The sequence below is a fragment of the Vigna unguiculata genome, chromosome 2, assembly GCF_004118075.2.
Source record: "Vigna unguiculata cultivar IT97K-499-35 chromosome 2, ASM411807v1, whole genome shotgun sequence".
NCBI classification, from domain to species: domain Eukaryota; kingdom Viridiplantae; phylum Streptophyta; class Magnoliopsida; order Fabales; family Fabaceae; genus Vigna; species Vigna unguiculata.
Window position 1 is genome coordinate 21,036,587 of NC_040280.1, and position 11,756 is coordinate 21,048,342.

General features: G+C 31.1%; 1 protein-coding gene across 4 annotated transcripts; it reads left to right on the forward strand.

Annotated features, from left to right (window-relative positions):
- The first annotated feature begins 6,236 nt into the window (after positions 1–6,236).
- Positions 6,237–11,756, forward strand: LOC114169526 (UDP-N-acetylglucosamine transferase subunit ALG14-like). 4 transcript variants are annotated; one of them, XM_028054715.1, is made up of 6 exons: positions 6,237–6,478; positions 10,011–10,234; positions 10,317–10,456; positions 11,029–11,175; positions 11,257–11,316; positions 11,405–11,756. In XM_028054715.1, the coding sequence occupies exons 2-6, from the start codon at positions 10,057–10,059 to the stop codon at positions 11,579–11,581; spliced, it is 702 nt and encodes a 233-aa protein (XP_027910516.1). In that variant the 5' UTR covers positions 6,237–6,478; positions 10,011–10,056; the 3' UTR covers positions 11,582–11,756. The 4 variants fall into 4 exon arrangements, with proteins under 4 accessions (XP_027910516.1, XP_027910526.1, XP_027910536.1 ...); XM_028054725.1 differs by having other exon boundaries at positions 6,375–6,478; positions 10,008–10,234; XM_028054735.1 differs by having other exon boundaries at positions 6,384–6,648.

Here is an 11,756-nt window from a genome sequence, read left to right on the forward strand (position 1 = left end):
TAGATTTAGTTTGATATTGGATACTAAACAAGTTGAAGCATTGTGCTTCATATTTCTATTATGTTTGCATGCTTACAATTTAATTACAACAATTTGTTGTTTAAAATGATAAAATTGAAGCCTGGTTTTGTAAAATGATTATTTTGTTGGTTGTGAAATCACACTTATGGTTAGTTAAGTAAACAATGGCTTACATAGTTTTCTTATTATTTTCTTCTTATTCTTGCAAATCACACTTATGTCGTTGATTCACTACAAGAAAATTGTTTATTATTTACGAAAAATTATTTATGAAATTTTTTTCGTAAATAATTTCATTTTATCTATGAAATAATTTCATAGGTAACATCAATTTTCGTGGGTAACAAAAAATAAATTACATACGAATATTATTTCACCTTAATTTTTGTTTATCATTTCAGCAAACTAGTGATGCAAATAAACCTGAGTGTCCTTTGGGTACAAGAGGATCATCTGCTAGCAACATTTAGTGTGTTTATGATGTTTTTTTAGGATGAAACTATAAGAAGTAAATGAAGTGTTTAGCTAAGAAGGGATGTTGAATTAATTGTTTTTAAAAAATTAGATTCAATTTTACACTTGTAAAATTCTTTTGTTTGAATCTGATTGACCATCTTCTCCTAGCCAACCAAAAACCTCTCTTCCAAGCTTAAACCAAGAGCAATCACAACTCCAAACCTTCAAAGATTATCACACACAGATCCAACATTGAGAAGTTTAAAGAGAATGAGATTTTTCAGAAGTACTAAACTAATTTTCGTGCTAAAAATGAATTTCACTTCTCTAAAAATTCAAGCTTTAAAGTTTGTTAATTGACATATTGAACAGGTTAAAATTTATGTTCAATATGTTGATTTCACTTGACTTAAGTGAAATCAAGTAATTCAATAATATTTCAGTCGATCAAATATGTTAGTTGCAAAACTATAACAAGTCATTTAACCTGTTAAAAGCCATTTTAACATATTGAAAAAACTGTAACCAGACACAAGGCACTTATTTTGTGTCAAATAGTCTTCAAGTTAAACTCCAACTCCAAGCTTCAAGAACTTTGCATGTAGTCCAGTTCAATATCCACTCTAAGTTTGATAAGATCAATCAACCTTCATCAATCCTTCACATCTTCGTCAAATCTCAATGTATCAAAGCTATTTGTGCCAACAGAAACTATATTTAGTCTATTAAGGATTTTGATTAATTATGGATTAAGTTCTAACTACATTTCAATTTAAATTACTTTTATGTTACTATGGTGATTTTGATAATGGAATGTTTTAATGATATATATTTGAGCACTTTGGTAAATGTTTGTCATGTCTTTTGACACAATTAAAGTATTTGAAAGAAGTTTACAAATAAACAATGTTGACACAAAAATAAAAGCACTCCAAACGGTGACGTACATTGCCATATACTTGAGTTTCTAATCACTAACAAAGTATTGTATTTAGGAGATAGAAATTACACAAGTAAAATAAATAATAGAGACAAATGTTTTAAATCTTGCAACAAAATAATTACAAATAAAGTAGGTTTCAAACTTTCACAAAATAGTAGTCATCAATAAGAGAAGTTAAAATCCTCCACGAATCAAATACTATATATCATCATAAACCTCCACAAAATGCGTGTGACAAATATATCCGTAGAGGTTTAAAACCCCTTTACAAATTAATTTACAAAGGATAAAACAACTTGAAATAAAAACCTCTACACAATAATTTCTTTTAGTGACTCCTTATAATTTTCAAAAAACGTTGTTGGTTTTAATTTCTAATATAATTAGAACATGATTTTACTTTTGATTTTGATGGGTGAAAAGGTTAAGCACCTTTCTTTCACAACCAGTTTTTTTACTGTGTAATTATATTTCCTATTTTTATTGATGTTCATTATAAAATGGTTCAAGCGAATATATTTATTAGATTTGTTGATTATTCATTTTAGATGTTTCTCATATTAAATGAACAAACAAATTTTTCTTTAGTATTAGTAGGTAAAAAATGTGTATACATACTTAACATAAATTTATTTTAAAGCATCGGAATATATATATATATATATATATATATATATTGAAATTAATATATTTGTCTCAAATAGGTTTGGAAATAAGTCACGCTATACGAGCCCATGACTTTGGTTTATATGAAACCATTTTCTTAGGAAGTAGGTAGGTTAGACCTAGCCTTTTTTTAAAACCATTTTTCGTTAAAAAGGGTCAAACCTTCTACCATTTAAAAAAGTCTTTTTAGATCTAACAAGTCAATGCCTTTAAATAAATAATTATATTATTATTAGTATCATTATTATATTAAATTTGTTACAATGTATTAAACTCATTTATTTATCTTGAGTATATTTTCTACGAGATCAATCCCATAAGATTATTAAAAGATAAATTTATGTATTACTTAAATAGTTTTTAACAACATTTTCAAATAATTAATTTATTATGTTATTTTTAAGAAATAGACTTTAAGTCCAACTCAATCTTACAAAGTTGGAGATGAGATTTGTATCGATTTATATATTATGAATATGTATTATTTTTACAATTTTTATGAGATTTCTAACGTACCTCTTTCATGCTAACATATATATTTTGAGTGTCTGACAATAATCCAATAAAAAGTTGCACGATAGGTCCAACAAACAACAAGTTTCATCAGGATAAACTTTAACTCATCATTTTGATACCACGTTAGGAAGTGAACCTTAAAAGTCTAATTCAACCTTACAATACGATAAATCTACCTAATTAATGTGAGTTCACTAACTATTAAAGTGTACATACATAATTATATTTAATATACATCCAGTACATAAAAATATAAAACAAATCTACTAATCTTTTAAAGATCTTATAAAAAAATATGTTCCCTATAAAAGAAACTTGTAGACTAAGTTAGATCTTCATGCAGATCTTATCAGGCTATTTTAAAATATATTGGACAAATAAGTATTCATACTTAGATTTTACCTTTTCTAACAAAGGTTACGCATATTCTAACAAAGCTTTCATTTCATAGTTGCAACCTTTTTCAACAAAATCCAAATTTATTTCCTGATTTTCGATGAAATGTTAAGTTTTCATTTATAACTAATTTCTAAATAAATTATACTAATGTTCGTACTTGCAGCTGATAAAAATAATACATTTGAGACGACAAAGTATTTTAATACGAGATAAACTTATTAATTTTTTATTGTATAAAAAATATTATGTGAAATTATTCTATATATTATTATGTATGTTACATTAGTGATGCTACTGACAATATATTACAACTATATTGTTGTGTACATTTAATACACACTGATATTTCATTTATGACATGATAAAAAATGTTGCTCCTAGGCTTTTTCTTTTTTCTTTTTGAAATATAATTCTGTGTATACAATATGTAAAGTTTTTAAATCATCACTGATCATGAAACTAACGTATCAGGTCAGTGATGTCACCAATTTATAGACATCAATAAGTGATGTACTTCTTATAAATTTAATTTCATTAATATTGCATGACAGGCAGGTTCAATAAATCTGTTTTTTGTTTTGTTAAATTATTTAAATTTTTGTTATATCCTTTATGTATTAATTTTAGACTTTATCTCTTCTCATTAATATCTGAAAAAACATCTCTCCGTTTCCCATTTCATTCATTTGAGAGAAATTTCCATAAATAATTTAAAGCATCACTTGATAAAAAAATAAATAAACATATAAGTATATAAAATGTATTTACAAACCCTTAATGAGAAAATCAAAACTAAACTTTTTAAAGGTAATTATTTTATCAACAAGGAAGATCTATGCATTACGAAAATTAAATAGCAACAATTACTCTCTCTAGAAAGATCATGAGTAAACGGATAATGTAGTATCAGATTTGTGGTGTTGAACTCCAGATGCGTTGTCTACAATGTTTCTAGGAGATCTTGAGGGTGGTTCTCAAGTGCTTAGCACTTGGCGGTACGTGTCCCCCGCCAGGTGATTTGGAAGCCACTGGCGCCTAGCGGTACGTGTACCCCGCTAGGTAATTTGGCTGCTGTAAGTCCTAGTGGTTGGACTTTATAGGCGTGATCTACAAGGCTTTTGGTGATAACCCATAGGTAAGATTGCTGAGTTCCTTGAGTTGAGCTCGGAACGTACCTTGAGTTGAGCTCGGAACGTATCCCTTGAGTTGAGCTCGGGATATGGGTTAAGTACGTACATTCCTCGAGTTGAGCTCGGAATGGCATCCCTCGAGTTGAGCTCAAGATGGTGGATGAACACGAGGAACCCTTGAGTTGAGCTCGGGTTGACGAGTGTTGCCGATGTGAGTGTGCTGGTTGTGGTCAGTACGGATGGGTCCAGATAGATTGTCCTCCTTAGTAGTTGACTGACAAGTTTGGTAGTTTTGGGACGTTACGGACTATGTTCGTATTTGGGAACTCCACCTGGTGCTACGGTATATGATCCGTGGCGATGTTTGCCGCACGTGCTCTGTCGGTTGTGGCCGATAGGTTTTGCAGCAAATTATCTTGGGATAATCACTAGAAGAGGTAGAACACAAATTATCTGGTTATGGCCAGGTGATAGAGAATAAAGAAAGAGACGGTAATTTGGGTCTTTGTAGGAAATATAGTTAAGTGATTGTTTATTTGTATATTACTCTGATGTATGTTGATTTCATTAAGCTCACCCTATCTGCTTGTGTTTGTGATGATCGTGTACGCGGTACACGTTGGATGTTGATGCAGGTGGTGCTAGTGATGCTTAGACACAGAGCGAGGGATAACATGAGATTTTATTACTATGTTTTTATTGATTTTAGTTTTTGGAAGAATATGTAAAGTTTTGAGAGATATTAGTACATTGTTTGTTTTATAAATTATGGATTAGTGTTTTGTTATACGTTAATAAAAGTTTTAAATTTCCCGTGTTTTTGGGAAATGGACTATTTAATAAATGAGGTTTATTCATAAATGCGATGTATTTATGTTTTTGTTATGCATTTTAATTATTTTAATTATTTAAAATTCGAAATATCCGGACGACTCAAAAGGTGCTTCACACCGGCTCTACATGCATATAGAGAACTCTGATCAAAGATCAAAACACACCCTTACAATCCTATCCGAACAAGGATTCACCTTAAGCCTTTTAACATCACATACAAAACCCTACACACCTACACAAAACATATTTACTAACAAGATTTAAAGGAAGAACAAAAGATGAACTACTCTATTCAAGATTTTGATCAATAGTTGTAGACCTTAGTACTAGGAGTCTTATGACATACTCCAATCTTTAAAAAGAGATAAATGATGGATTTAAAAATCTAGAGAGAAGACAAAAAATAATTTAAAATTTTTTTATATAAATATTAGTTCTTATAAAATGAAACTTAATTAATAGAAAATTATATTTATAGCCAGACTTTTTAAATAATAAAATGTTTTAGTGTTATCTTTATAAAAACCACTACTTCGAATTATTTTCTAGATTCTCAAATCTAGCAAAAAAAATTATAATAGTATGCAAATGTAATTTGAAGTCTTTTAAGTTATTGAGCTTAACCTTATAGTTTGATTATTTATTTATAGATAATTACAAGTTGTTTTTATCTATAACAATATATAGAGATGATTCTCTCTTTTGTGTCTACATTTTAAAATTACAATTTTATCCTTTAAAATATAATTATTTGTTAAATTTTTTAAAATTGACCGTTATTTATACGAGCTTTTTATAAAATTGTCTATCTTTATTTTTTTTTCTATTTATCAACAATTATTCTCTTATATTTTTTGATATATTTCATTTTATTTTTAATATAAAATTATATATTAATTTAATAACATTACAATATCATTACATACTAATATAATATCTAATATCACGTATATTTAAGGATGCGTACATTTGTAATAACACGTGTGGTTACGTAATATTCAATATGATTTTTTAACGGTGATGTTATAAAATAAGTTATGACAATCAATTTTATTATATATTTTTTTATGTTCATTGAAAAATAGGTTAATATCATCATTGTCGTTTATACAAAATGTTAAAAATATTTCATTTATTAATTGCTTGAAGTAAATTTGGTATCAGTTTCTTAATTTAATTTATTTTATTTTGTAGGGGCAAAACTTGAAAATAGAAAAATGAGAATTTGATAATTTGACAACCAAGTTCCTCAAACATCCCGTAGACAAAGATCAATATGACAGTTTTATTAATGTTTTTTTAGTGAATATTATTATTTATGTTTTACTTATTTAATTTGAGCAGTCTCACAGTAATATTGATTTTACTTTTAAGAAATAAATTGGATTAAACTAAATAATATTTGTTGTATTAGTATCTAAGCATAAACTTGACACCTTGTCGTCTCCACTGACAAACGACGAGGCTGTGGAGTCTTCGACGAGCTTGGCAAAACCCTAGACACGAAAATCAGGTTCCGGTCATTCTTTTCATCTGTCAATTCTCTCATCTTATTTCTTCAATTGTCAATTTCTTAGGAGAATCGCCGAAGAGAGCTTGCGCATTTTTTGTTTTTGTCTTGCAATTGTTGTTCGTCACCAGATAACCCGTGCTTCCGTTTCTCGCTGGGTTTGGTATTTTACTGTAATTACCTAAGACTCAACTGTGTTTGAACATGCTTTGTTTGGTTTATACAATTGAAGATGCAATTGTGTTTGAATATGTATATGCTCTATTTGGTTTATAAAATAAATAAATATAAACTTAAGGCGGGTATAGGCTCTACTTGTTGTGTCAATGTCAAGTTAGTTTATACTATGCTTTTAGTCTCTTGTTGAAGTGTCAAGTTCGGGTCAATTACATTTTGTATTATATTTTCAGGCTATTAAATTTTTACATAGATAAGCTAAGCTGTACCATATAGAGTAAAGTCCATATCCTTTTCAAACCTTTCACCTGGACGAGAACCATCCTAACTAATGTAGCATTTGGATATTCATGAATGAAATTAAGTGTGGAAATTGTGTGTTCCTTCTAGTTTTTCTTCTTCTTCTTAAATGCATGATACTTTTACTTAAAAGGGCACGCAACCTTGGTGTTCATTCATATATTTCACTGCAGTTTAAATCTTTTGTTTAATTTGTTGATTGCCCGAGGATTTGTAATTAAGCTCTTAGCGGTGTGTTATAAGGCAATATTTGTCTGTTCTATATAATAAGTTAATGCTTGCTTGTTAGTTATGGGTGTTTTATACCAAACCACTGATCTCATACCTTGCTTTCCTGAATACATGGCTTTATATACATAGCTAGGTCTCACCCCAAATTCAATCACAGTTATTTAAGTCAGGACATTAGGTAATGCGGGCAGCAATAATATTATTTCAAATAATAGACAGGGATGGATTCCAAGTTGCAATACATCCAACTATATTTCCTTGTTCAGACTCAAGTCATGTGTATAACATTGAATTTCCACACCACTGATTTTGTCTTGACTTAAAACGAGTTTAGAAAATAAGCACTGATCTGGTCATCATGGTCTCCACTCGTTCCTCCTCTCTAAATTAAATGCTATGTCAATAATTATATGAATTTATTTAAATAGTTTAATACATTTCTTGATTGTCAAATGTCAAAGATAATTTTTTATTCATATATAGAAAAATTAATTTTGCATGTACGCAAACATTTGTTTGTATACCGCAAACATTTGTTTGTATATCGACTTTTTTCTTCAAGTAGGTTTGATAATGACCAATATCATGGTTCTATTATTCAATAATTTGGTTATGTGAAAAACTTCAATGGCTGATTGGCAAGGGTAGGAACACGGATATGGAATTCTTGTCAAAGTCAAAACCAAAATCAAATGGGAGGAACTGATGTTCAATGGTTCTAAGATATGGAAATTAAGTCTATTGGATTGTATGGTTTTTTTTATACATGATTGAGATGGTGAAGGCCTGTAGCCTTCATAATTAGAAAAAGAACCTAGATTTTAGAATTATAGATGTGAAGTTTGAATGACTTGTAAATCTTTTTGTTTTAATCGGATATAAATTTTTCAGTTATTATGTGCCCAAAAACATACATGTTTACTACCACTAGGCCTATATAGCTGTGGTGCAGAGACAGATATTTAAAACTAGTTCAGTTTTAAAACTGATTCTAAAACCAGTTTTGTTTTAAAAATGATTATAAAATAGTTATTTATTCACTCTTATTGAAAGAATGGAACTTGAAATCCTCACCTTTGGTATGACTTGTATTTAGTTATGAGAAGAGATCAGTGAGTTGTTGCCTCATCTGATGTATATTTGTGTATATTTGTGTGAGTACGCATGTGTAAAGAGAAGAGTACAATACAAGGAAAAATTATATCCTATAACACTCAACCCTTAGGTTAGGTATGCACCCAAAATTATGAAAGTAGAACAATACATTAAAGATAATAATTTTAGCACTCCTCTTTAAGTTGGAGCAAGCATACAAATTGTATACAAATTGTATGCACCAAGCGTGGAACATATAAACTGAATTGTAGGCCCTCTCAAGGACTTGGATATAAAATTTGTAAGTTGGTTAAAGTTGATAAATTCAGTCCCAAGCTCCTTGGACAATAGTGTTTCTCTGAAAAAATGATAATCAATCTCTGTGTTTGCTCCTCTCGTGAAACACAAGATTGTAGTTGATATAAAGGGTTGTATGATTATCGTAATACAATTCCACTACTCAACATCACTAAATTTGAGCTCTTGGAGGAGTTGTTTAATCCACACAAGTTCACAAGTGGCGAAAACCATAGATCTATATTCAAATTCTACTCTGGATTAGACAACAACATTTTTGTTTACTGCCCTTTGAGGATCAAATATTCCCTCCAATGAGTACACATCCTGTGGTGGATCTCTTGTTGATGAGACAACCAACCCAATTTGCATAACAATACCCTATAATTTAAGTATTTACTTTGTCCTCATTGAAAGTCTTGTCTTGGAGTCTTTTTTTATGTATGAGAATTTGAATTATAACATTTCCATGTGAGGATTCTGCATGAATTGACCAATAACTTTGATTGCATAGGAAATATTAGGTCTTGTTATAGTGAGACAAATGAGTTTTCTCATCAGCCTTCGATAGCTTTGGATCTGAAAAAAATTTGCCGTGGTCCACCATCAACTTTTGATTTGGATCCGTATGACCGTTAACAGGCTTGCAATTTGCTAGCTCTATCTCCTCTAGAATGTCAATAGCATATTGTCTTACGAAATAACAACACCTTCCTCGGTTTGAATCACTTCAATACCCAAAAAGTATTTCAGATAATCAAGATTGTTGGTCCTCTCTTTCTAGAACACTGTCGAAGTCTCCATTTCTTTGCTACTAGATTCCATCTCAGTTTGCGCATCTTGCTTCATGGCAGCCAATCTTTTGAAGATGTGACTAACAGCTATTTTTGAATCATTTTATCAAAGCTGTGGAAAATGATTCCCAATTTGAAATTATAGAACCAGAGCATTGTCGTGCCTTCCATGCTCATAAAAGTATTTTGCAGCTTAGAATGAAGGAATTTCTTGCACCTCAGAATTTTTCAGCCCTAGCAATCCAACCAATTGGATCTGCCTTCGCAAAGGCCGGTAGATTCCCCATGGTCCAAATTCGGGCTTCCTCCATCTCTAATAGGCCTCTTCTTCGAAGACCTGGTAGGTCTGACCAATTTGTTAAGAACCAAGAATTGAAAAGAGAAGAAAAGAAAGATTTATAATGAATAGAATGAAAAGAATAATAAATACAAGAGCACTTGTCTAAGGGTTTTCCCAAATATCTAGTCAATAAAATTAACATCTTTCTCTCTCCTCTCCCTCACCATGTTTGTTATAGCAATGTGTTCCTTTTTTCCATATATGTATTTATGTAATTACAATTTGCAAGTATAAACACGAGCCTTATTGGTTATGAAAAGTAATCATATCTTCAACATTGATTTTCTCCTTAATTCTGCAGTGAAGATGTGAGCATAGCTCTGACTGTAACCTTGAAGCTACCTCTGATGGGCAAATGCAATGGCTGCAGCTTCTCTATTGTGTCTTCATTTGGCGTCTTTTTGAGTGCAATTTTTGTTGTCTCCTTGATTTTGGTCCGTCTCCTGTATGTTATATATCACAGTCGCAGGCCTTTGACCAAAAGGGGTTTAAAACCCGTCAGTACCCTTATTATTTTAGGATCAGGTTTCAACTTACTTTCCCTTCTTTTCCATCCAAATCAAAACATTTCATGACATTACCTAATTTTTAGGTTTATTTGCTGTAGGTGGTCATACTGCTGAGATGATTAATCTATTGGCAGTGTTGCAGAAAGATAGGTTTTATCCAAGATTCTACATAGCTGCTGCTACTGATATTATGAGTCTTCAAAAAGCTCAAATGTTGGAAAACTCCCTGACTTCTGAGGTTTTAATTTTTACTGTGTCAAGAAGTACCTTTTATTCAAAGAACTTTAATTTTTCTTTTCTACAATATAAGATCGGATAGTTTTTCACACAATGTCTACTTTTTGCTTTATATAGTGATTGGTTCTCAACATGTTATCTCGTGTATTGGTAGTTACGAGGAAATAATGTAACTATTTTTTCTGGGGATAGTATATTGGCTGAAGACCTGTATAATTGGATGTTAGTTATTGTTGTCAAACGACTAGAAACGTGACTGCTGCTGTTTGCAATAGGTAGACCCAAAGCAATACTGCCAACTCGCTTATAGGTTTTATTCAAGAGGCATCTGGGAATGTAATAGTAGCTTATGAACGAGAAGTTTGTAGTCTTTAATAGCTGCTACATTTGTTTTTTGGTTTATTTCTTCTTGAAACCTTTCCAGTTCCAGACTCTCGGACCGGAAATAGAAAATATTTATTTATCTAACTTCTATTTTCTTCTACTGATTTTTTTAGCGCTTGGTGGATTTTGAATTTCACTTCTGCTTCTTGGTGGTTTACAAATTCTTATCAGAAATAAATTTTACTGCAGAATGCCTCAGGGGTCACCGATACTGCACAGTTCATGAAGATATACCGGAGTAGGGAAGTTGGTCAATCGTATATAACCTCTGTTTGGACTACATTAGTTGCACTGGTGCATGCGTTATGGCTAATGGTTAAAATTAGACCTGAAGTGGTACTGTGCCGATCATTATTTGCTTCTATTTCTTTTTACTCTGTTTCAATTTGAGGTAATTTTGTGTGCTACTTAATCCAGATACTTTGCAATGGACCTGGAACTTGCATTCCCCTCTGTGCAATTGCATTCATATTTAAGGTTCTTATTCCCCCCCCATTCATTATTCTTATATTAATCCACTTTATCCACTTCATTTGACACTGAAACCTCTCAAACTTCTGTGCAGGTACTGGGAATCAGATGGTCATCGATTTTCTATGTTGAGAGTATTGCAAGAGTGAGAAGGCTCTCCTTGAGTGCCTTGCTCCTGTACAAGTTGCGGATGGCTGATCAACTTTTTGTCCAGTGGCCACAGCTGCAACGGCAATATCCTCGAGTAACCTATGTTGGTAGACTCATGTAACCAACTCTTTCCTTTCATAGTCGTATTGTTTATATACCAGTTCTCTCTGCATTTGCCAAGTGTTTTTGTAGGTTAAAATTCTTGCCATTCTTTATTTTTCAAAAGCAAAAAGGAAGATAAGAAAATTAAGATTATCCAAAGTGATATGGAATACATCTAATTTCGGGGTGTGAAA

Excerpts from the sequence above, each read along its gene's own strand:
- LOC114169526 (XM_028054715.1), top strand. The coding sequence starts at position 10,057 with ATGGGCAAATGCAATGGCTGCAGCTTCTCTATTGTGTCTTCATTTGGC. Across the intron at positions 10,457-11,028 it reads AAAACTCCCTGACTTCTGAG|AATGCCTCAGGGGTCACCGA; the intron begins GTTTTAATTTTT and ends ATTTTACTGCAG. Across the intron at positions 11,176-11,256 it reads TTAAAATTAGACCTGAAGTG|ATACTTTGCAATGGACCTGG; the intron begins GTACTGTGCCGA and ends TACTTAATCCAG.